The 27,049-nt window shown below is 40.7% G+C and overlaps 1 protein-coding gene across 3 annotated transcripts in view; it reads left to right on the forward strand.

The window, feature by feature from the left end:
- glceb (glucuronic acid epimerase b) overlaps positions 1–26,718 on the forward strand; it is a 54,801-nt gene extending 28,083 nt beyond the window's left edge. For 2 of the 3 annotated variants that reach the window (XM_031290133.2, XM_035999783.1), the window contains 4 exons: positions 8,480–9,009; positions 17,800–18,045; positions 25,092–25,384; positions 25,905–26,718. In XM_031290133.2, the coding sequence (XP_031145993.2) occupies positions 8,493–9,009; positions 17,800–18,045; positions 25,092–25,384; positions 25,905–26,636 (1,788 nt within the window). In that variant the 5' untranslated portion in view covers positions 8,480–8,492 and the 3' untranslated portion in view covers positions 26,637–26,718. Of the gene's footprint in view, positions 1–8,479; positions 9,010–17,799; positions 18,046–21,926; positions 22,037–25,091; positions 25,385–25,904 lie in introns of those variants that run through there. The other variant, XM_035999784.1, reaches the window with a different exon arrangement.
- Positions 26,719–27,049: the final 331 nt, after the last annotated feature.

Here is a 27,049-nt window from a genome sequence, read left to right on the forward strand (position 1 = left end):
GGACCTTGGTAGGGAACAGAGGCCCGTTTCAGAAAGCAGGTTTAGTGGAAACTCCATAACTGACCTCAGATCAGTGCTGGCTTTTATATTTGTGACTCAACCTTGTTGTTTAGCAACCTTTTTATGATACAAGTTCTAATGATTTTTTAATTCCTGGGATCAGTCAGTTGTAGAAATTTAGTAAATCATGCCTGGGAGGGAGTGTTAACATATTTTGGTGACAGACAGATCTGTTTGTTTATGTTACCAAAATTCTGAATTGTTTGAAATGTATAATGGTACAAGAATGTGCGCATCAAAAAAGAGATTTAACTACTCACATACTAAATGGCTGTGGGATAAATATGCAATTTTATTTTTGTTGCCTTGAACATTGTGATATGACTTCGTGTAAACATACACGCCACTTTCCGTGGTGGAAGTGGTATGTTATCTGTCCGCATTTTGAGCTATCCGTGTGTATGTCTACGCTCTATACAGCGGACGGCAGCCTGCAACGTCACAGCGTAAACATACACGCCACGGAAAAGAAGAAACGATTGGGATTAGGAAAACAAGAATGGGGTTGGGTTTAGGAAAAGTCACGCGCGGGTTGGGTTTAGGAAAAGAAGAACGGGGTTGGGTTTAGGAAAACAACAAACATGGAAAGGAGACATCACACGCGGGACACAAAGTCACACGCGGGACGCGATCCCTGCTCTCCTGGGTGAGAGTCCTGTGTTTTACCCATCCTCCACCGCGAACAACGTCCCTATGCGGATTTTTGCCCTTTCATACTACTCGCTATGGCGTCAAATCACACTCAATCACAAAGTAATGTAAGTCAATGGAGGCCAAACGGCGTTAATAAACACGCTAAAAAGCGAGTATGCGTCTTGGTAACACGCCAATAATGGCATACGAATTGGCGTGTCGTACATACGCCACTTCATGAGATCGGTCTGCCTTGAATTCACACACACACACACACACACACACACACACACACACACACACACACACAATTCATCCCGTCTCTACAGGAGATAACATGCCTCACAGCTTGATAATTTACAGGCAGTCTCAAACCCCTACCTTACTTCACCCGTTGAGGAGAGCAGTGAAAATGTCAGGAGTTTAGTTAGGGCTACAACACCTGCATCTCACGCATGCACTGGGCTTCTGCTCCAATAGCTCCCCAAGGGTGGCTCACGAGCACTCCGCTTTTATTGCTGTGATGACTGCTCATGATTTTTACACCAGAGGACAGCAGGAGAAGAAAAACAACTCCATTCACCCATCCCTATGCTCACTGCTGCAGCAGTTTCATCATGTTGTAAATGTTGTACATTCTGCACTAGGGACCAGGACAGAGATTAGCAGCTGGTTTTACTCAAACTGCATTTAACAAAGTCAGTGTCTTTTTGCTGAAATTTGATTTCATTAAAAAAACATTGTAGTATTAGTTGCCTGCTAGAAATTATCCAGCCTTATTAGGGATTTTGGGGGATAAAGACATCCAAATATTTGCATTTGTTGATTTTGTCAGTCAGAGTTAATACTCATAGTTTTAATCCAAGGGATTACTTGCTGCATTTGATGAAGCAACCATCAGGGCACCCAGAGATCCCTCATATGTTAAAGTCCATCACAGCTCAAAGGCAAATGCTCCCGATCAAAGTCTCAAGCCTTTGCTGATCTGCAGAAGCAGCAGAAAAGCTAGACATGCAAGCACCCTGGGAATTCAAGACTGTGAAGTTGCTCATCCTATTGTCAGTGAACCAGATGTTGCTCAAGCATCTACAGTGTAGAACTGTCCGCATCAGGACTTGCCAGCCTGAGATCATTAAGCTCAGTTGGGATTTCCCAGCAGATTGTAAATGTTAGCATATTGTACCGAATTTAAGACTATTGTCATTTTTGAAGAATCTGATTCTTATTTTCTCAATTGATGAATTGTTCAGTCATCATTGACCCCAGAGCTACTGTAATGTTGCAACAATTACAGGCCTTATGGTTGTTGGTATGGATGGTGTTTGGTATGGATGGTGTTTGGGTGCACAAGGGGAACTGGATTTGATTCATTAAAAAAAAAATATACGAAAAATATGCCAAAGCTTTCCTTCATACCTTTCTCTGCCTTACATGGTTTGATTATTCAGGTTTCCACAAAGAATGATGCCATCATATAAAAATCTAAAGCCTCAACAAGTCACTCCCTGCTATTTCAGGCTTTCAGTTTCTTGAGGCGGGCCACTGGGTGCACGTAAACTGAAAAGCTTTTGTTTTCCAGTGTCTTTTTCCTTAATCTGTCAAGCATGAAATACTTTTATCCCCCAACAGGATTGTCTTTAACTTGCTGTCCAGTTGCATCTGTCTTTTTTATATATTTTATGTCAGCGTAGTTTTCCTTCCAGATAAAAACAGTGGTCTTACCAGAGGGATTATATCTACACAACACTTTCTGAGTTGAGCTGGTAACAAGTGGATTGCACAAAGGTCTGTGCATATCTTATAAGCAAGCCCTGATACCTAAACAGTAAAATAAAAATGATGCATGCTACTGTTCCAAAGCTTTTTCTGATATTCCACCACTATGGTTAATGTCTGAAAACAACTTGAAGGTTAGCTAAAGATTTTGTTTCTTGGTTAGGGAAAGATTGCCTTTTATGGTAAAAAAAAAATAAAGTGGACCTTGGTAGGGAACAGAGGCCCATTTCAGAAAGCAGGTTTAGTGGAAACTCTGAGTTTGTTAACCATGAGATGAGGGGAAACTCTGGGTTTTCCGTTTCAGAAAGAGAGGTAACTTAACCTCAGAGCCAGTTACTATGGTAACTGAGCCTGTGAACCTAACCTAGTCGGGAGCAGGTTTTCTTGAATAAACCTTGAGTTTCTCTCAGTCTACTCCCTCTGACACAGCACTCTTCCATTTCCTCATTCATTCATTCAGTGTGTATCAGGCACATTTTAGTGCAGTTTTGTCATCTGCATGAATAAAAAACAGAGTTGATAACTTGTGTTGCTTTTTAACAAAATATATGTTCAAACTCGCTGTATGTGCCCATGAGTAGTTCCAGTTCCAAAGGGGTAAAGTACACCGACCCATTTGTTTGTGGTTGTTGCCATGGTGAATCGTAGTATCATGGCTCCATTTATGCTGCCTTTCTGTAGTGGTGGTGCACGTGCTTAACTCTGAGTGAACCTACTCTGAGTTGATTGAACCAACTCAAATCAGCTGTTCTGGAACCGAAAACTCAGAGTTTCCCGTCTCAGGGTAAATCAACTCCAAGTTCAGGGTTAGACTCAGTGTTTGTTAAACCTCCTTCCTGAAACGGGCCCCAGGAGACAAACTCCAGTCTCCAGTGTTTCATTCATACCTGTTGTACTCTCAACTATTCATTCTGACCTCCGTAAAAGCTTCTGTGGTCGTATAACACACCACTCAACTCCTGTCTTTGCTACTGAGCGAGGACAGTCATTATTCAAACAACTGAACAACCGATGCAGTTTTTTTTTTTCCTCCTGATAGATGTAAATGAATTTGGGTCAAAAATGCACCAGAGACAATGCAGCTACTGTCTGAGCAACTAGCTAAATGCTGTCTTGTAATTAACTCATGCAAAAGCAGCAGATGTGATTTACAGACATCCTTATTTGTTGGAACACAGTTAAGAGGAGAAATAACAGTGTTAAACTGAATTATTATTGTCAACTTAGTTAACAGGACATAAAAAAAAAACTGTCTAAGCAGGGATTCCAAAAACAGCCCTGCATTAAAACAACGCAGCGTCCTGCATTGGTGGGGTGGGTTGTCTATTGGGGGTTGCGTTGTTTAAGTTTGAATAAAAGATCAATGCATTTCAAGTTTTATCAGTTGCCAAAGCACTTCACATCCAGGAAAAGTTATGATGGCAGCAATTTTATCTTTCGTCGCAACAATCGCAAGGTAAACAATACTGTATTCCCGTGACAAAGTAATCCACCAGGAATGTGCACTTGCGCATATTTTATTGGTTCAACACAGCGGCCTGCCAGGTGACATTGCATTGGGATGCAGCAAAAGTCGAGCCAGGTTCAACTTTATTGCTGGATGATTCTGCATCGTTTTGCCAGATCTCCCCTGCGCTGTGTCAACGTGTCCCATTCACAATGAATAGTAGCCTATCGCTGTCCCAGCCTTCAAGTCCATGTTGTTTTGTATGGACTCTGTATTGTTCCAGAGTCAATACACTTAACCGCCTGCTTTCAGTGCTCTCCTGGAATTGGTATTACATGTTTCCCCCCATAAACGGGATGAAATCTAACATGGAACGAGTTAATATGGATAAGCAACAGAATAAATGAAGCAATGACCCAGCTTTAGAATGCATTTAACTCACTGATTGAGAGCCAGCTCCCGTTTTCAAACAGGTCAGAATACATGCCCTGTCACTACTTTGCTGTGAGAAGAGTAGCCCTTATTTTTGAGCTCTGTGTCTTAAGTGAGTTTTGTCATAAAGAACCAGGCTTGATATTTGCAAGATGCCTTGCCAAATATATCACTGTCACGTATCGCATTGCTCTTTATAAATGTTGCTGAGTTTGATCTGCTATTTTTTTTTTCATTTATTGCAATAACATATGGAACAAATGCAGTTACAATTTTCTTTAGTTGAAATTGCTGTTAACGGTCATGCAAACTGTCTTTTTTTCTCCCTTTCTGTTGCTTTTTTAAATTAAATTTCCATCATTCTAGATAGTTGTTAGTAATCTCAAGTTTCAACCTCTCAAGCTAGTTTGAACCAGGTGGTAAATGAGCAAATGCCTATTTATGTGTCAGATGTGGATGAGAAATAGAGAGAGAGAACACCTGAATCAAAACATTCATGATTTTTGATGACGAACTGCATCTTGTAACTTGTGACATTAACTCCTCTTCCAGTGTGCTTACTGTTGCGTGTCAATTTCGTTTAGGGAATGGGACATGGCTTAGACGAATTGTCTTGTGGTCAGCGCGAGCCATTAGGATACTCTCCATGCTGCAGTGCTTAAGCCCATGTCTATCCACCTTCAGCCTGAGCTCAACAGCGGCAACAAATCACTATAAAAAGAACCCATTATTTATAGTCTGTTACTTGACAGGGCCGGTCCTACTTATCTTTCAGGGTGCAGTCCCCAGGCCCTCTCCCTTGCATTTTTAGCATTGTCGGCCCAATCTTTCATCACTGCACCAAGCAGCACCAACATTTCTCTGAATATCAATGACAGTGTGGAAATAATCAGGGCAGCCTACACGGAGGTACCACTGACTGGAACACATCTGCAAAATGTTTTAAACTAGGGCTTATATGGAAGAAAATAATTACCTTTTCAACTTCTCTTTTTTCTCTTTCTTGTGGAACGAACATGATTCAGTTGTGTATCTCGTTCTGCGCCTATTTGTGTAATAAAGGGGTTGAGATGTGTCCACTCAAACAAAACCTAAATTCTTTTATAGTTTTAAAAGCCTTGATTTAGTGGGAGGCTATTCTTCATCTTCCACAACTTGCACTCCCTCAACATTTGCTTGTTTAAGCACTCTGGAAGTCCTCTTTCCTATTTAGTAAGAGTCATCTAAACAATTAACTTGTTTCAAGAGACTGCTAGCACTATAATTTGACTCTGCAATGCTGTAGGGCATTGCTATTGTGCAATTAATGTACATTAATTGAGGTGACATTTGGCAGTGTCTAGTTGAAGTTTGGTTTATTGAAATGAACTTGGGGAATAGTGATTTTTTTTCCTCCTCCTTCCTCTGTCATCAGAGGACCTGGCTCTGTCGTCACTGTAATAGTGGTATTTGTTTTTTTTAAGCTGTAATTAGTGTGGAGGAGGAGACCTCAGTATGCATATTGATTTTTCTCTGGCTTGGTGAAAATGCCGGAGAAACACAGAGGACATGAAAACATGGATCCAGACTGATTGATCTAGTAACATCCAATCTCATTGCATTGTTTGAGGTCTTCTTTCATATACAGTATTTAACAATTGGGCCATCAGTGTGTGTGTGTGTGTGTGTGTGTGTGTGTGTGTGTGTGTGTGTGTGTGTGTGTGTGTGTGTGTGTGTGTGTGTGTGTGTGTGTGTGTGTGTGTGTGTGTGTGTGTGTGTGTGTGTGTGTGTGTGTGTGTGTGTGTGTATATATGTGTATATGTATGTATGTATGTGTATATGTATGTATGTATGTGTATATGTATATATTAGGGCTGTCAGGATTAACGCGTTAATCACGATGTGTTTAAGGGCTGAGCGTAATTTTTTTTTTTAATCTTATTAATCGCATGCCGCCATTTATTAACTTATTTTCACTTCACTCAGCTTTGCGTCGTGCCTAACAGGCTACTATTTTGCCGTACTTCCTCGTAACACATCCTGCTGCTGCAGGAATAGCAGCGCGGATTTCGGTGCCTCATTCTGGTGCCACTGATATGTCTGCACTTCTCTCTGATGCTCTGAAACAGACGTTACAGGCAACAGAAACATTGCTGCACGTGACGCTAGTTAACACTATACTCGACAGCAGCTAACGTTAGCCTACCGCTAGCTAGTAGCTGGATTAAACACGGTTACAATGCTGACAGCTAACGCTAAACGGTGTAAAGTTTGTCTGTATTTTACTGTAGAGGATTCCGACACCGGGATGTAACAATCTGCAGCTGCTGTTGAAAAACACAGACGGTGCGTTCAATAAAACTGGTAATTTACAGCCTCGTGGTACATTCAAAGTTGTTGTTAAATGCCCTTTTCCCATCTGGTGGATGTTTTTGTCATTCAACAGCTATTTACTAGTGAAATAAGTTATTGCTATAGTGATTACATTATTATCAAACATTTAATTTTGACGATATGGCCTTAGCAATAAACAAGCCATTCTTTAATGTCGCCAACTGTTTAGTACCCTTCTTTTTTTTAACTTTCTTAAAAAGTATCGGTTCAGGCACCGTTAAGGCATCGGTACCGTTTTAAAAGTACCGCTTTAGCACCGGTATCCCAACCAAACAATACCCAACCCTAATATTGACTCTAGATTCAAATGTGTGACTAGATTAAATATATAATAAACAAATACAAATCTTCAAATCAAGTTCATAAAGTCATTTTCTTTGCATTCATTTGATTCCCAATCAATATACACTGATAATAATTGCTTTCCATTGTCAATATGTACTTAAAAACAGTTCTGAAATGCAAAATAATACAATTTTAATCATGTGATAAAACATGCGATTAATCGCGATTAACTATAGAAATTCAACGATTAATCGCGATTAAGAAAATGTAATCGTTTGACATATATATATATTTCCCAAAATGTTGAACTATTCCTTTAACTGCAAAGAAGCGTGACAGATACAAGAGTTTGTGAGTTGCAATGAGGAGCAGAAGTGATTTGAAAGCATCCCAAAACAAGACGTAAAAATGATGGACGAGTACACCAAAAGACCAATTGCAGAATATGGTTGTTTGTTGGGTAGATGAGACCCACATGCACACACTGCACACACATGCACACACTGTCAAATCAAAGCACATACCAGAGCTTCTTATTGGTCACAAACCTGCCATTTTGTATGTGCAACCACACTAAATGTGGTGTTTGAAATATACAGACTTAATTATCAACAGACTCTATAATTACCAACTCTTTCCTCATGTGCTTCTGACTTATCTACAGCTAGATAATCCTCACCAAACAAAAGTGAGCAAAAATGTTTTTGACACAAATTACAACTTGTCATCTATTTAGGGAAAGTTGTTCCAAGCAGCATTCTCCTGGGTTTGTAGTTTAGCATTTCATGAGAGAATCACTGGATAACAGACTTTTCACTGATCTTAGATCTTAAAATTATTGTAAAAGAGCAGAGCAGTTATGTCGCTGTGTGCATTTACATGCACATAGGTAAACAGGTTACAGTCAGCTTTCTCCAGCAAGCCAATTTGTTTTATTTATTGAAACGTCATGTAAACCAGAAATCTGGTATCAGTAATAGAGGTAGGGGATTAGAGATTTCGCCAGGTAGAATTCTCCTGGAGAAAGCTAATGTCTTGTCATGACAAAGACTTCAAACAGGGCCCGCTGTAACAGAAATGCTGCAGGATCAAAGGAAAAATCATCACACATAGCAATGCATTCTTGTTTTAAAATGATCTTATTAAAAAGTCTAGAAGTCTAAGTAAGTCCGTTTCCACTGCTAAACATTTGACTATTTGTGAACTTCGGACCAACGGTTGCTGAAAGAACAAACTGCACTGTGCCCACACACAGCATGTCCTTCTCACTGCACCGTCAGTGTCAGTCCAAGTGTTCTAACAATAAAAAGTATATTGTGAAGTCATGGCTCCAAGTCAGGGGTAGAGGAGAAATGTGATTACTGATGTGCTACATGCAAAGGCAGATTTTCTTCTTCTTTTTTGTGGATTCTCGACAAATGATCAATCATACATCATGTTTCTAATGAACTCTTGTGTTTGTGTGTCATGCAGGCGAGTTGTGACCATGCGCTGCCTGGCTGCTCGGGTGAACTACAAGACCCTCATCGTTATCTGTGCCCTCTTTACACTCATCACTGTGCTGCTGTGGAACCGCTGCTCCAGTGACACCTCCCTACGCTTCCTTCCCCGCGCTGCCTTGGTGGCTCCAAGTCCCAAGGTGGGTGATGCTAGCATCAGCAGCCAGCAACACCCTCCACAACCTCCAGAGCCCCCGCCTGTTGTTGGGGTTGTCACAGGGATCAAGTATGAAGAAATCGACTGCCTGATCAATGATGAATCTACAATCAAAGGCCGGCGGGAGGGCGGCGAGATATACCTGCCCTTCAGCTGGATGGAAAAATACTTTGAAGTGTACGGCAAAGTGGTGCAGTACGACGGCTACGATCGGTTTGAGTTCCAGCACAGCTATTCAAAGGTTTACGCACAGCGTGAGCCCTACCACCCCAATGGAGTCTTCATGTCATTTGAGGGATACAATGTGGAGGTCCGCGACCGTGTCAAGTGTATAAGTGGAGTGGAAGGTAAGACCTTTTTTTTTGTTCATCACAGGGATGAGGAGAAGGGGTCAGTGTGCAGGCATTTTTTCCTATAGTAACACAAGATACAGGAGCATAAAATAACATGCAAATACACAGTCAATTTACGACAAACATGCAACACATTTATTAGGTATATTTCACATTATAGTTTGGGTTTACTTATCAATGGTCCTTTCCCTTTCATGGTGCCCAAAGCTACCCACCAGTGTATTTGATTTTAAACTTTGATTCTTTTAGGTGTTTAATAAACCCTTTGTCAAAGAGAAATATATGATTTGTTTAATGAGGTTTATTCCAGCAAAGTATTGCATCGTAAATTCTCTTATTTGATCTGTGAGGAAGTGAATCAAGACTTCATTAAAAAGATAGATCAGATTTCAAAAGCACCTAATCAATCTCTGCCACCCATTCCCAAATGCTATTAGCCTTTCTTGAACACGATCAAATGTGATTTGTGTGGAGTCAATTTAAAAATGTATCTTTTCTTCACTTAGACACAGTCAGCACTTTGTATAGATATCTTGCTGCTGGATGTCTGTTAAGTGAGTGTATCCCTCCCTGTTCCTTCACACTTTGAGTCCATCCTCAAAGTTGTTTTCTCTTCAAGGTTCCTTTTAAAATAATTACCAGGAAGGATCAATAGCTCATTTTAAAAGGCTATTAGTTCAAACCACATTGTCATCAATATAGTTCCATGCCCCACTCACTTGAAGAAGTGACCCTGTATACTTGCCTGAAATTACAAAATAGATATTCATTATTAATCTTTTAATTGCCAGATAGCTAGAGCCACCAGTAAAAAAAAGAAACACCATCACACCAGAAACTCAAAATGTAGGAGTTGTTTTAAGTCCCCCAAAACGTTCCTTCCAAATTTAGACATGTCAGTTTTATTGGTGAAAATGACTGAAGTAGAAGATTCATAGATATTTTGGCCACAGCCCTGACACACCAGGCACACGGCAAAGAATTAGTGGCAATGAAGGCCGACGCCTTTTTTTTTTTTTTGGGCCAGAAAGTTGCACTTAAACACATTGTGAAGACTATGGGCAACCACCACGTTAGAGCTGTCAATCTTCCTCTAGAATACCATTCAAATTTCATTTATTTTTTTTAATATTCAAATAATATTTTAATATTTAATGCTCAAATGCAGCTGTTATTAATATGTACTACACTACTCAAGCGTATGCATTGTCAATGCCACTATAAGCATGTGGTTATTATTACATGTTCTGTCCACTAGAGGGACTTCTAACATTAGCCTGGCTAAAGGCCTGGCCTTGAAGGGGACCTACGTCATGGCGCATTGCATGCAACTTTGTTTACATTCATTTTCCACCACGAGCACACAGCGACAAACACAAATCAACAGTGAACTCTGTAATGAAACATTATCTAACAAGTATATTGAAGCGGCTCTGTTGTAAGGGCTAATGGTGCTCGGTTGGCACATTGACATCATGTTTGAAAGTACAGCCGAAACGATTTGTCATAAACTAAGTGACAAACGATGCTATTTGCATTGATAACTAAGCCAAACAGTGTTGTCACTACTATTTTAGTGATTTATAAGCAACCTGTTTCTTGCAGATTGTCACGTTACTGAGAATACATCTATTAGAAGGTAATATATGAAGTCGAAGCTAACTCTGACAGCAGTAGGGCAGCTAACATAAACTTTAGCTTTCTCCATGAAGCTCCCAGCTAAGCTAACGTTACTATAACTCACGACGCAGTTAGGAAACAAGAACAAGCTAACTAATGTTAACATAAGCACTTTGGCTCGGTGGATGTCCATTTTAAAGTCATGTCAAAACTATTTCCATTCTGATTTCCAGCTGCAGCCTGTCACTCCCCCCTGTACTAACGTTACTCGGTACATAACGTTACCTCCGTAATGTTGTACTAACGTTACTCGGTACGTAACGTTAGCTTAGTTTTCACAATGCCTTGTGTTTCTCACTCCCGCTTCCTTAATGTTTATAAGACGTGACATGAGTGACACATGCGGGTAGGCCAAGGTGAGACGAGGGAGATTAGCTATCGTTAGGGGCGGCTGTGGTAGAGCGATCGCCTGCCAATCGGAAGGTTGGTGGTTCGATCCCCTGCAGTCCCATGTCGAAGTGTCCTTGGGCAAGACACTGAACCCCGAATTGCCCCCGATGCTGCACATCGGAGTGTAAATATGTGTGAATGTTTATCTGATGAGCAGGAGGCACCTTGTACGGCAGCCTCGGTGTATGAATGTGTGTGAATGGTGAATGGTTCCTGTACTTTGTAAAAGCGCTTTAGTAGTTGTTAAGACTAGAAAAGCGCTATATAAAAACAGTCCATTTACATTTACAGTTAGCCAACATATTTATAAAAAGCAGACTGTCCATCTGTCATCCGTTCTCTGGGCAAAGAAGTCTCTCTGCGGTGGGGAGCAAGGTACCTGACTAGCTAGTCTATATCCTTCATGTTCCACTTCCGGGATTGCCCCGGTGCTGCAGGAAATTCCGCCGGATGCATGTATTTTCCGTTTCCTTCCGCTTTCTTTGTGTTGGAATTTTAAACAGTGGATTTATGAGGACTATTGTTGACTGCTCCTCAGATCACTGCATGGTAAATAGAGACAGCTAGCTAGACTATCTGTCCAATCTGAGTTTTCTCTCGCATGACTATTTTTTTTTTTTTTAGCAGCTCTGTGTGGATTTTAGCACCCCCCATGATGATTCTGATTGGTTTAAAGAAATGCCATTAAACCATCCTCCCATCCCCGAATGCTTTGTGGAGTAGCCAGACTCTCCTTCAGCGCGCTTTGGAGGAGGGTCTGGCAAAGCGAGACTACTGACTGAGTGTGTGAATAAAACCTTAAGTTGTTACATCTTACTAATTTAGTGGCCAGACAGCCGACTGGCTAATTAGCTACTTGCTAAGGGGCTCAGTTCTCAGTCTAGCACCAACCACAGTGCAGAGGGAGAGATGAAGAGAGGTCTACAGTCTTAAATTAAGCTTGACGTGTAGGACTTTTTTTTAATCACTTTATTTTCTAATTTATAGGTAAGTAGATCTTTTAAAATACATGTTTATGTTGAAATAAATCTACCTATACAAGTAGATTATGTATCTTGTATGTTTGCCCTCTTTTAGATATTTACCTGGTAACACAAATCTGCCTTTCTGTTCATTACACAAACATGCTGTATATATATTTTTAACAAAAATCTGCAAGAAGTATTTGTGTAAATCTGCTATACACTCTTTCGGAGGCTGTAATACTCGCATGGATGCAGAGAATGCCAAATTATGAGGCAGGTCAGAAAGCCCGGTAACACATTCGGTCGATTAGTAGTCGATATGTAAGGGAGGGAACATATATAGCAGGGAACATATATTGCAGGAAATAGGTCAGACTGGAATCTAGCCAAATCTGTTAGTACCTCAAGGCTGAGGAGCGGTGAGCCCAGTTATTCTCACCCTCTCATTTCCTCTAGACCATTTCTTTTAGTCCAACACAGAGAAAACACATCTACACTCCTATACCCACACACTTGTACACACACACTTGTACACACACACACACACACACACACACACACACACACAATTTAACAAGGTCCATTAATTAAGCCCAATGCTCCTTTAGCAGTCCACACGCCCAAGCATACACACCTCTCCTGAACTTAACATATTTTTATAGGTGAAAATAGCAGTTCATTAATTAGCCTGTCACAGTCCAATTTACCACAGGGCTTAAACAAGGTCATGGGAGCATTTCACTCCCAACAGACCTTGCTACCCATGGAAAAGTTATTTAACAGAACCCTCAGCAATGTTCATTAAATGTCGTGATGGTCCTTTTACATAACTCTGGCCTCTCCCATACTCTGTTGGGATGTAACTTGTGTCAGGAGTCAAGGCATTTGACACGAACCCAGAATGTACTGATATCTCAAGCTCAAGCAGTCACTCGCTTCTTTAAACTGTAATACTATTGGGATGAAAAAACTTTAAATTGAGAGCATTTCAGATACATTAGTCTGAACTTCACAACCAGTCACTGAATACAAAAGTATGCTCTCAAGGTTTTTATTATTAGAAAGGGTCATAAAAACGCAGCACTTTTATATGCCATTACTTGTCACATCTCCTGTAGGGCTTGTGGTTTTATAGCAGAGGATTCGAAATTGAGGTCTTACTTTTCTTTGTTGCGGTACAGCCTCCATCAGACAAAGAACAAAAGTTGAGAATAATGAAGCTCCAGCAGCCGGAGCACTACCATTAGTGGAAGTAGTTCATCCTCTCTAACAACACCCTCTTAAATTATGCGTTTTTTGTGTCTCGCTTTTTCTTTGAACCATCTTTATCTTCAAACTAAACATTTGCACAAACCCATGCACACAGTCCTAAAACACATCTTCTAACCTTTTAAGTGCTTAATAAAACACACATACTCTCACTTACACTCTCGGTGCAAACACATACATGACATGCGATCTCTCTTAACGCAACACCTGCACATGGTCAACCTACTGACCAAGATAGATGCAGCGCTTTCTAGTGAAGACAGAAGTGGGATGAATAGTCTCTGAATCCAGGACACTGTTGCCAACTGTTGTGGTTACAGCTAGGTTGTAATGACTAGAAAATACAAATTAATTTAATTTAAAAAGATGCAATATAGCAAAAATAAATATAGTATTATTCCCCCAAAGTGTTTCATAAAGTACCTAGCTGGATCACCCAGCCATAATGCAAACGTTAAGCTACATTAAGCTATTTTTGGCAGAAAGACTACAAAAAAACCTCATAGAAACAGTTCTGAAGACTTAGTTGGGTCTTAATTCTCAGCACAACAATCAACCCTTTCACATGACACATTAGTCATTTAGTTTAATATTAATATTGTTTAATGGAGCTATAATGTCTGCTAACCTTCATCCAGATGTTGCAGTCTTGCTGACCTAACTAAAGGTAAAAAAAAAAAAAAAAAGCTTGCATAACAATAAGATGGTCTAGCACTTCTGCTGCTATATTAACTTCAGTAGGCTTAGAGCCTTCAGATTTTTAGAAAAGTCTGCTCTCTGGAGTCATGAAAATATGTGGAGGCTTAACAGTCAATTCCACATGGATTACTTAGTGCTATTCAGTGAGTAGCACAGCGTTACAGTGTTAGGATTTTGACAGTCATTTGACTTAAGTTGTCAAGGGAGATGCCAGTAACAAGACAAGCATGGAGAAAAGTCAGGCAAGGGATTGGAGAGTGTTTTTTTTGGGGTGGGGATGTATGAGAGTGTATATATCAAATATCACTTCTCAATCAGGAAGTGTTTGTGATGACTTTACTATTTAAATGTAATATGTGGCATCGGTCTATGCTATGTACTCGTCCCTTTAAAAATGAACTTTAAAATAGGGCATAAATTAATACCCCACCAGTAATGTGAAAATGCTTATTTCAGATACATAACTTAGATATGTTTGCCATGAAGCAGGCTACCTTGTGATTGTTGCTAACAGGATTTCAACCATGCATATTGCACATTTGAGCACTTTGTTGTCTCTGTTTATAAAAAAAAAAAAAAAAACAGATCCAAAGTTAAAATGGGCCAACACATGCAATGGCTATGCATGCAGCACAACTTCAGCTCTGTCTGGCATGATACAAGAGTGCAGAGAAGAGGGACTGCTCACATTACTTATTGATATTCATCTTTATGTCACTTTGACTTCAGAAAGGAATATAAATCTATACAAACATGAAAAATCTTTGTGGATTAGAGTGAATCTATGTTGATGGGCTGTCCATATAGGCTCTCTGCAGTCGAAACACTGCAGGGAGCAGTTGACAAATATGCAAAATCTTTTACTTCTGCTCATCAGTGTGACTGTCACTCTACAGTTAGAAGAAGTTGATTGTTTTTGTGCAACCCTAACCCTGTGCAATTTTAGCAACATATGAAATCAGATGTATCAAATAAATCCAACATAAGGCAAGTTGCAGAGTGTCTAATATAAGTCTGTAATTGATTGGGTCACTCATGATGATGGTAAAACAAATCAACAGACTAACATACCGTTGGGCTACTACTGGGAACACATTCCGTGTCACTATGTTGATAATCGCACATGCTTGGGAGTAAAGCTTAGATCGGGCACAAAAAAGCAAGCCCTACCCGAGCCCGTGCACGTTGTGTACGAGCCTGGGCCGACACATTAACTGGAATTATGAGCCCAAGCCCATTTTAACCCGACAATTTTTTAACACGTGGGCCGATATAACTGACGTTATAAAGGACTCGTGCGATATCTGAAACAATCTGGCCTGGTTGCGCAATTATTGAAGACAGTGCTACAGATGGGGGAGACACGATTTAGCACAGTTTACCTCACACTTTACAAGTCAGTGCAGGACATATACCCAGAGCTACGGGAGAAGCTGGAGAGGCATAGCTTTCTCCCCACCCAATTAGGCTAATAAATTAATGATTAAAAAAACACAAATACAATCAAGGTCCTGGCCCGGGGATAGTGGCAGGAAATATCGTCCCGACACAGCCCGTGGGTCAAGTTCGGGCTCAGGCAAAGAATCTAAACTCTACTTGGGAGGGAAAGGGAGCAGAGCAAAAGGTGAGCAGAACTTACGGTGTTTTGTTGCTGTTATCCTGACTCAGTGATGCATTTTACAAAGTCTACAGACCATGTTGTTGTTGGCATTAAGAGTAAAATACTCCCACACTTTAGAAGACCGTGTGTGAGCCTTTTTCTTGTTGTTGTTGAACTCGCGAGGAATCCATACTTGCGCTGTTGCTGGAGGCAGCTATGATTTTTTAGATTTCTACGTGTGATGCGTTGATGCTAATTATTTGTGTCGACGCATTTACGTAATCGATTACGTCGACTATGTCGACGAATCGTCCCAGCCCTAACATACAGTCTATGAAAATAAGGGGATCAGGGCTGGATGGAAGGTTTTGGTAAAGCTCCTCACTGACAGGTGAAAAGTGACTTCATGTTTTAACAACAGGAAGACCAAAGGTAGATGTTAAGATGTTCCAGATTGTTAGACAAATTGGAAAATAATTAGTAAGATAATTAAACATTTGGTTTATTGCTATTAATTGTCAATCATTGTCCTTATAATTGTCTGCTCTTTGTTTTGTAAAGCACTTTGAGCTGCATTTTATGTATGAAAAGTGCAATATAAATAGTTTATTATTATTAACATTAGACACACCATTACTAGCTGTATGGTCTCTAGACAGTAAGGACGACTTGTTCATAGTCGCCATCAGTTTATCCTTCACCTCCATTTTCAATTACACACCCCATTTACAGTCTTTTCTGTCATAAAAAAAGATTAAGCTTTCTTTTTGTGTTATGTCACTCACTGACTGAACCATACACTACAGAACAGCAAATATCTTTTGTGCAAGATGCATCCTATTGGGGAAACGGCACAAATGGCAATAAGGAAAGTACAACATAAGTGATCAGCTTTGTATGCAGTGGTGATTAGTTTGAAAGGAGGCACATTATCACCCAGCCCTAACATGAGTATATTATGGTCTTCTTCTCAGAAGGATGAGGTTTGGGCTGCACATGTGCTCTCTCTGTCACAAGGTCTTTAAGTGAACTATCTGTTAATCAGAGTGATTCTCCTGCCTGAGCTATTTCTGGCTGCGTGAACAGGGAAGCTCGCCTCCGGTGAAATGCAGTAGATTAGCTTGAATTTAACCAGACCGTGCAATCATTTACCATAGCTGGTGGTGTGTTTTTTTTAGTTTTTATCTTTTTCTGCTTCTTTTTTTGTCTTCTGTGTTTGTGTTTATAAAATAGACCCAGATTTGAATCTTTGTAATTGCCATAGTCAGTCTCATCCAATTACTGGAAAGTCCTAAAATGTGTATGTTTAATATCAAAAATTAATTTAAGACCAGTTTTATTATGCCTCTGCTCCAACGACAGCCATGGCCAGAGGCATTATGTTTTCAGGTTGTCGGTATGTCTGTCCCATTCTTTTGAACGTGATATCTCAGGACCCCCTGGAGGAAATGTCTTGCAATTTGACACGGACATCCCCTTGGACTCAAGGATGCACAGATTAGATTTTGAAAGTTCAAAGGTCAAGGTCCCTGTGACCTCACAAAACAAATGTTTTTTGGCCATAACTCAAGAATTCCTACGCTAATTATGCCAACATTTCACACAAATATCTAATAGAATAAAATAAGGAAGTGAAGACATTTTATATCCCAAAGGTCAACTTCACTGTGATCGGTCCGACGCTGAATTGGTGACACTAGTCCTGAAACTGTGGTGATTGCACAGATCTTCTGTGCTGCCAGTTGAAGATGCGTATGAAACATCCACCTATCACCAAATTTATTAAATAGCTTCAAAGTCTTCACTACATATATTATATGAGTCTGGATAGACATGTTTATAAACTGCAGCTTGACTGGTTGGTGGAGGCATACAACCGCAAGGTGGTAATTCTAATTGATGTGACTGTGGTTATGAACTCAATGTGACACTGCAAAAACAATAAGCTGTTACCACTGCCATCTAAAAAAAAAAAAAAAAGAACCTTTGCTTGAAATAGACTGCAAAGAGCTTAAAACAAGATACACAAATTTCAAGACACTATAAAAGTAACAACCATAAAAAGACAACCAACCACAGAAGCTTTGTTTATGGGCTCTTGCCTATAAGGAGGTTATTGTCTCTATTCACTTAACACCATTGTCCTTATCCTCTTTCTCTACATCCCTCTTTTCCACCCAGGCGTGCCTCTGTCCACTCAGTGGGGCCCTCAGGGCTACTTCTACGCCATCCAGATTGCTCAGTATGGCTTAAGCCACTACAGCAAAAACCTGACGGAGCGCCCTCCCCACGTGGAGGTCTACGATACAGCCGAGGACAGAGACAGCCGGGCCAGCACAGCGCCCTGGAGTGTGCCGAAAGGTTGCGTCCTCAGCCGTGTCCTCGACAAGACTCGAGCTACCTCCGTGCGTCAGTTCAGTGCTCCAGGTATGTAAGCTTTCCGTGAGCCCAGATGGCCTCCAGGCAAGGAGCTTATCTCCTGTTAGCTGTTGCTGTTGGAGGCTCGATATGCAACTACATCCTCAGGACAGGATGATAGGCTGCAGTGAGTCACTGCCACAGCGCGAGAATACTGGCACACTGCGTTACAGTTGACCCACCACATAATGACCGATTCATGAAAATGTATGATGATTAAAGAACCAGCAAATGTGGCATCACACATATCATCGTATTTTCTTCACTGAGTCAGACATTGTCACATTTATGCTGTCCAAATGCATTGTAAAACTTCCCGCTGATGCTACAGACAGAAACACATTTACTCAAAATTATTTTCACAAAAGACTCCTTTTTTTTTGGTGGGGCATGAATATTAGTGGTTGAAATGATAACGGTCCATATTTTATCAGCTGGAGCCAATTAACCTTAATTCAGTTTGTTGGTCAAAGGGCAGAAAAAAATCTCAAGGCTGTTAGGTTAGTGTGCTCTTTGCAAACCATTGTACGTGCCATATGAGCTTTAGTGAAAGGTAGTTAACTTTTGCCTTTTTTGCTGTTCAGAAACACAATATATGATGTGATGTGAAGTCTTTAAGAACAGGTCACAAATATTTACGTTAAAAAGGCTAAATCATTTCCTAAAACAGCTGGGAAATGCAATGTTTAGCAAACAGAGTAAATAGTGCATTTGTTTCTCACACAGCAGCGTATGTTAGATTGAGTCAAAAACCAACAACATGTTCATTGTCATGAATATGCATGTCACCCAGTGCAACATTGATGTGGTTTTCGTTGTTTGTGGACAACAGTGGAAGTCTATGACACAGAGAAATGAGCTAGATCAAGATTTGGCTGCATAGTATAGAATCAGGTTCAGTGTTGGTCTTTTTATGGTATTTCTTGACAAAAACATATATAGAATATCACCAGATTATTCCTTTGAGCATATTATATAAATCATATTTATATTTTAGGCAAACTAACCTTATAGCCCTGGGTCAGGTTTTCCAGGATTCAGAGTTGTTTGTGCTGTCAGTGTGTGAAGCTAATGTTAGCTCACTCTGCTACAGTGGAGAGAGCACTCAGCAGTGTCATTTGGTGGTCATCAGTCAGATATCATTAGCTTTAACATTAACAGAAGTGATGTATCTGTAATGTTATTAATATTACCAGAATAATATTAAACAAACCGTGTACATGTTTTAATCAAACTATTTTCAGTTTAGAATACATTAGAAGAGTTTATACCGTAAGATATAATTGTCTATGATGTGTCTTTTTTTTTTTTTTTTTGTGGGAATTGGTAAGATTTGAACATTGCAGTAAGAAACCTTATACATTATAATTTATCTGTTTAATTCTCTGTCAGTGCATAGTTTATAGGTCCATTGTAATAAAACTGACTGAAGGATGGCACTATCCAAGGACTCTAATTGAATCCACCTCACTCGCTTTGTATCAAGGTACTGAGGATGCTCAGACTATATAGTTGTTTATTGTGTGCAGCCTTCTCCCTTATGTATCTAAAAATGTATCTCTAAAGAGGGAAAATATGAAGAAAAAACTGTCTCCCTCTTCACTCCTATTGTCCTTCTCATTATGCTCCAAAGAGAATTGTATTCAGGGCTGCAGTATGTGTGTATATATGATTTGAAAGAGTGCAAGTTTTCAAATCACAAGTGCGAATTAAAGTTTAATCCGGTGACCGTGACCGTCACCAGCTATAATACCTGCATCTTTACCCAGCTGTTGTCAATTAATGTTAATTCTGTGAATGTGTGAAACAACAATCAATAAGTCTTGGCTGCTGCCTGGTTAATACTGTATGCTCACTCTCTGCATGCTGGTATCGATAGATTTACGCTTTGGCAAAGCTGGTTTTGTGGAAGAAGTCCCACTCTGTGTCATTTTGGATGACATAATAAGGAGCAGGCTGTCGTTTTGCTGTATTTAAAAGAGCAACAGAGTGATGAGTTTTTTTCTACATTAACAATCTGGGTGATCGCCTCACTTAAATTTCAGCCTAGTTTGCAGGTAGATCGGCAGTTGTCGAGTGAAATGCTAAATGACAGCTGGTGAACAGATTTGTTGGAATCTCCTAGTTAAACTATTAACCTTATTCCTTTAAAGATCTTATAATTATCTTTGATAAAAAATCTTAATATGTGTGGTAAATTGGTCAATTTTTCTATAGAAAGCTCTTTCTCTGAGTAGTGTTAGAAAAAAGGGACCCCCGAGGACCTCAACGACAAGCAACAGCAATATTTTCTATTAATGTAGAAACAATAAGTGTTTGATAATGCTTGCGATCTATTTAAAGCAGCCATATTATGCTCATTTTCAGGTTCATAATTGTATTTTAAGGTTGTACCAGAATAGGTTTACATGGTTTAATTTTCAAAAAACACCATATTTTTGTTGTACTGCAGTGCTCTCTCTCACTGCTGCAGATCCTCTTTTCAGCTGGTCTCTGTTTTAGCTACAGAGTGAGACCTCTTTTCTTCTTCTTCTTCTGTACTATCTTTGATTGCACTGCACATGCCCAGTAGCTCAGATGTAGATCATGTCAGCTAGCTAGCTCCATAGACAGTAAAAGAAAAGCTGTTTCTACAACTTTGGTCAGTTACAAGGCAGGATTAGCTGGGAGACTTCTAAATGAGGGCGCACATGTAAGTAGTTCTTTTGTAGATTATGGTGAACTTGTGTGTGTTGTAGCAGTGCTTTGCTATTGAGAACGAGGTAGCATGCTAGCGTTAGCCATAGCGTTAGCATGCTAACGCTACGAACTAATGGTTGCGGTTAGCCTGCTCGTTTCGGCTTGTGACGTCACAAGCCGTGCCGATTTTGAACAGCTCACCCAGAGACTGAAGGCAGGACACATTCAGAAACCGTATCTCACTCTAAACAGCATGGGTGGATTTTTTTCAAAGTTTGTATGTGTGTGGAAGCACCAGAGACACAACATAACACCCCAAATCCCAGAAAAAGTGATTTTTTCATAATATGGGCACTTTAATACTATGTAGACCACGATTACAGACCGGTAGCTTCATTCAAAAATTGTTTCAATTGAAAGGGCAATATTGGTCAGAAAAATTGCAATCAGAAATTTTCCTTAAATTGTTCAGTCCGATGTCGAGATTGTGTTTTTTGATTGTGAATATCTCTGAGTGGTCTAAAAATCTAAACTATGAATAAAATCTGACTGTTTTTATTGTAACAGAGATTGGAAATCTGGCCTAGTTTTAAAGCTGTTAAATGACCACCAAGGCCACGAGATAGTTGGCCTTTTGGATTTGGGTTTAAGTCAGAATATTCAATAGATGGGTTACACTTTACTTGAAGGTATCTACATAAGAGTGACATGACACTGTCATGAACGTGTCATAAACATTATAAACAAGTCCTATACGTTTATGACATAACGCTTCTTTTAGTAAGTGTCATTCGGTTTTTGTCATGACAAGTTATGGTTAGGGTTAGAGTTAGGTTTAGGGTTCATGTGCCATGACTGTGTCATGACAGTGTCATGTGTTCATGACAGTGTCATGTCACTCTTATGTAGATACCTTCAAGTAAAGTGTTACCGAATATTTTTTATTTTAGTGCTGACTGTGAACTGTCTTTATTCTCTTTTGATCTCCTGCTGATATTTCCAGGACACACTCGCTCTCGCTCTCTCTCTCTCTCTCTCTCTCTCTCTCTCTCTCTCTCTCTCTCTCTGTCCTTTGTTGAGCTGCTGCCTCTCCTGTAATTCCCCCCTCTTCCTAATTCTTCTGCTTTCAACCTCTCATCAACAATTTCTTTTCATTTCACCGCTCTACACTTTTCTTTCTCTCTCTGCTCCTCGCTCACCGTGCCTTACAGCATCGACTCGCCGTCATCAGCTCTCTTTCCTCGACATCATCGTGTTTTCATCATCCCTTCTCAGCCCTCCCTCGGCAGTCTTCCTTCTCCATTAATCTTCCTCATCTATAGTTTTCCACCTCTTTTCACTCATTTCCACCCACTTATCAGCCCTCAGCCCTTTTTGTGCTTCCAAAACATTGCAGTCATATTATGCTCTGTCCATTTTAACGCCTTATTCTGCTCTGTCATTCAAACTTTTCCTGTTTGTCCTCCTCTGCTGTCAGTTTCTCTTTCTGTCTCTGCCTCCCTCCACTTCCTCCTCCTACTCCCTTCGCTCTGTTTTGGTCTTTTTTCCCTCCTTACTGTATCTAGGGCACTGGTGTTGAACAGCCTCTCGAATCCTCTGACAAGTGGATCAATCGTCTGTCCCCTGATAATAACCTACCATCTACCATCCATCAACGGCACATTCCTGCACGAACACTCTCCGCCACTAAGCACCTTTATTTTCAGAATCCCCTGGTGGTCGTTTGATAGCTCAGAAATGCAGTTTGTACAAACCCGTCAGAATTAGCAAGGCGATCTGTGTATGGAGATACAGTGGAGTGACATCGGTCACTAGCCACGTTGAATGTTTTTGTTTTGTCTCACAACATTGAATCTAAGTGGAGTTAAAGTCTCTTTTTTGACCTTTAAAGTCGTAATTGTTAAGATTTCAGTCCATGTTGGTTTGATGACACCTGTTGTTACCATGGTAACAGAAACACTCCTTGAGCAGCTCCTTTGTGACAAACAGAAGAGCAACTGCTGGTGTATATATATATTTTTTTAACCAAACAAATTTGCATTGTTTTAAGGAAGCTGTCAGTGAGTAATAATTGCAGCTGTTCCATTACTCTATTGAAAAAAATAAAAATGATCGAATGTCGAAAATGACAGTAGTCTTGTTCTGTAGACGCATTTTTGATGAATGACTGTGGACGCCACTAATCCCGGTGACAAATATATTGCATTTCCTGTGAATGCTTCACAATAAAAGCCACCATGTACTGTATGTGAAACAGCAGCAGTAGATAATGCTGGCTCTGAAGCGGCTGTAGGAGAATGAATGGTAAACAGTGAGGCTGATATCAAAAACAGTACCACTGGATTCTGGCATAGATCATTTTCCTGTGAATCGCTGGTGTTTAGGCAGGAAATGCTGAGCATAAAAAGTATCAAAACATGGGATTTGGTTTCATTAAAATTTTCAGGAATATAAATTTTATGTCAAAGTGAAAACAGACCTCTATTGGCCAAGTCAGTGTCCGAGTCCAGATCTCAATCCAATCGATTATTTGTAGCTGGACTTCACTCATGGTCGCCATGCAACCTGACGGAGCTCAAGCAGTTTTGCAAAGAAGAATGGGGGAAATCCTATACACACAGACTTGAGGCTGTAAATGCTGCCAAATGTGCTAAATCTTTATATTTTACATTTGCTATTAATTTAGATCACTTTAAAGGGGCTTTTTATGTTCATCAGTGTCAAAAATGTAAAATCTTCTTTCATTCAATATTTTAAGATAAACATGTATATCTGAAACAATCCATCGATTAGGCAATCGCCAGGAAATTAATTGGCAACTAATTTGAATATTTTGCACCATTTCATGGGCAAAAAGATAAATTAAGAAAATAATTGGCTGATTAATTGATAATGAAAATAGTTATTTGCAGCCCTAAAAACATGAAAACATCCCGAGGTGTGAATACTTTTTATAAGCACTGCATGTCCTGATTTATTCACCGGAGGATGTGGATGAATAATCAACATGCATTGACTGTTGTCTGTTGGATTCTTTGTATCCTCACAATACGTACTGAACCTGTGTTTTCAAGTGTTCGTCATGCTCACTCATGTATACATGCATTGTTTTGACGCTGACATATTTGTAGCTCCATGTCATCTCTGTCTCCTGCCTTATTGCTAAACAGCCAGAGAGAAAAGCAGAGCAGAGGAGGTGGAATCTCGTCTATATTCCCTTCCCATCCTTTATTGATGCCAGAGTTATCACGGGGCCAGAGTACAAATCCACTTACTCTCTGCATTGCCTTAAGTAATGGATTTATGAGTGCATTAAAGAGCCGTAGTCATCCAGAGGCCCCTGCCAGACTGGCTCTCTCCTCCATTCTCCTTCCTGATCGACAGTCTTTGTGTCTCAGGCGGCCTCGACTGCTTCTGCTTTCTCAGCTCATGTCATGTGAGATCTGATTCTCAATTGTCTTCTCACTATTGGCTCATTTTCACTCTCTCCGGTCTTGGGCTGGCTTTAAGGGCATTTCTTGACACTTAAACTTCTTTTCATCCTTTCGGAAGCCTTGATTAGAAAAGGTTTCTTGAGGGTGTTTTGTGCAGACCGAGTTACATGGCTAAAGGAGAGATCATGTTAGAAGCTGCCAGTGTTTTAGGGGGTTGAAATGAATTCAGAACAGCAACTAAAGTGCCTGGCACTGAGTTGATATAATGTAAGAGGAGCGGTGGCTGTGTGGAAACTGAATAGCATCTGGGTTTCTAACTTTGAGCTTTGTAGGGAAGAGATGTGGAGATGCAAAGGGAAAAGTTGCTGCAGTGCATCAACTTCCTCTTTCACTCTCTTCCTGCTACTCTGTTCTTTTCCTCCCTCTATTCCCTCCCTTCTGTTCTCCTCTTAATTAGGCTCTGTGTGCAGTGACACATCTGTACTGTACATCCCATGAGAATTTTGTGTGTTTGAGGCTCAGTCTCACACACACACACACACACACACACACACACACACACACACACACACACACACAGGGCTAGGCACTTCACACAGGTAATAACGATACAAGACCCTAAGGTTTTGACCGCAGATGTCATGACTGTTATTGATCATTTGAGAATGTGACTACAGAGTGAATCTTGGGAACATGAGGAAAAAGACAACATCAAAGGAGACAGACACATTTGTAACAGGCTTCCAGTCAGTCTGTTAAAAATAGTCCACTGTGTCATCCAGTAATCGTCAGAAGTTTGTCAAATCTGTCAAATGAGGTTAGTCATGTTTTTTTAGACCGGATGCACTTGAAGAAACACTATGAAACTTGTTTTTTTACTTCAATTTTGGATTCATTATACACATTTACAACACTCGCCCTGTTCTCATCCTGCCACCACAGAGTCCTCAGAAGGCGTGTCCCTCCAGCTGGGTAACTCCAAAGACTTCATCCTCAGTTTGGACATCAAGTTTGCCTCCAACGGCAGCGTGTCTGTGATCCTGGAAACAACGGAGAAGGGCCCGCCGTTTACCATCCACTACGTGACCAGCACGCAGCTTATCGCCTTCAAAGACCATGAAATCACATACGGTGTCGGGCCACGAAACGTCTGGAGCACTCTGACCCGGGACCTGCTCACTGACCTCAGGAAGGGTGTCGGGCTGTCCAACACCAAGGCTGTGAAGGCCACGAAGGTTGGTTTATGTCCAGCGCTTGGTGCTGAAAGTACCTCTTCTAATAGTTCTAATAACTATGTAACTGGGCTAGAGCTGCAACAGTTAGTTTATCAACCAACTATGTTGATAATTCACTAATTGTTAAAGTAATTTTTCAAGCAAAAATGACAAACATTTCCTTGTTTCAGCTTCTGAAGATTTGCTGAATATTTTGGGGTTTCGGAATAATCGTTGGTTGCAGCCCTAACCTACACCGTACATAGTTAATCATCATTTTCCCATCTTAAAGCTGCATTTCAGTTGGTGGTATGAACAAAACTAATAGCACGATAAAAATTGCAGCATAGTTTTTATTTTTGTAAAATGTATGTAGATGTAGATTTTTGTAAAATTGAACTTGTGTATCTCACTAATAGACACTAAATAATTCCATGTAGAAATGTTAAGAAACAATGTTAAGAAAAAAAAAAAGTATGCCAAATCCTAATTCCAGTCATAATATAATTTTGTCTGTCTCTGCGTCTGTGGTCCTTCTTAGATCATGCCAAGACGGGTGGTGCGATTAATCCTACATGGGCGTGGCTTTGTTGACAATGTTACTATTTCCACCACTGCCCACATGGCCGCCTTCTTCGCAGCCAGCGACTGGCTGATGCGCAACCAGGACGAGCGAGGTGGCTGGCCCATCATGGTCACCCGTAAACTGGGTGAAGGCTTCCGGCCTCTGGAGCCCGGCTGGTACTCAGCCATGGCTCAGGGCCAGGCCATGTCCACCCTGGTGAGAGCCTACCTCCTCACCAAGGACCAGGTGTACCTTGACGCTGCGCTGAAGGCAACAGGACCCTACAAGGTGCCTTCAGCGCAGCACGGGGTCAAAGCTGTGTTCATGAACAAATACGACTGGTATGAAGAATACCCCACCACACCCAGCTCCTTTGTCCTCAACGGCTTCATCTACTCCCTGCTGGGACTCTACGACTTGACTGAGACAGCCGGGGAGAAGCTTGGCAGGGAGGCAGGGCAGCTGTTCAGCCGCGGCATGGAGTCGCTGAAGGCCATGCTTCCGCTCTTTGACACGGGGTCTGGGAGCATCTACGACCTGCGTCACTTCATGGTGACCACAGCGCCCAACCTGGCACGCTGGGACTATCACACCACGCACATTAACCAGCTGCAGCTGCTGGCATCCATAGACAACGCTCCCATCTTTAAGGATGTGGTCAAGCGCTGGAAAAACTACTTAAAAGGGATTCGTGCCAAGCACAACTAGACAAACAGTAAACCACATATAGTATAGAGCTGAGATGATGACATCTGAAAAGTGTGTGTGTGTGTGTGTGTGTGTGTGTGTGTGTTGTTTAACTATATTCGTGGGGTCCACAAACCGTGAATAGAGTATACTTGTGGGGTCTGGACAGCTTTCTGGGGCCAAAATGCTGGACCCCACAAGTTTAAAGGTCTGTTTGAGGGTTAAGACTTGGTTGTAGGATTAGGGTTAGAATTAGGTTATGGTTAGGGTAAGGGTTAAGGTTAGGCATTTAGTGGTGATGGTTAAGGTTAGGGTAAGGGGCTAGGGAATGCATTATGTCAATGACGGGTCCCTACAAAGATAGTGAAACGCACTGTGTGTGTGTGTGTGTGTGTGTGTGTGTGTGTTCTAAAGCACGAGTTTATTCAGCTGCA

This window comes from Sander lucioperca, chromosome 3 (assembly GCF_008315115.2).
Source record: "Sander lucioperca isolate FBNREF2018 chromosome 3, SLUC_FBN_1.2, whole genome shotgun sequence".
In the NCBI taxonomy this organism is placed as follows: Eukaryota; Metazoa; Chordata; class Actinopteri; order Perciformes; family Percidae; genus Sander; species Sander lucioperca.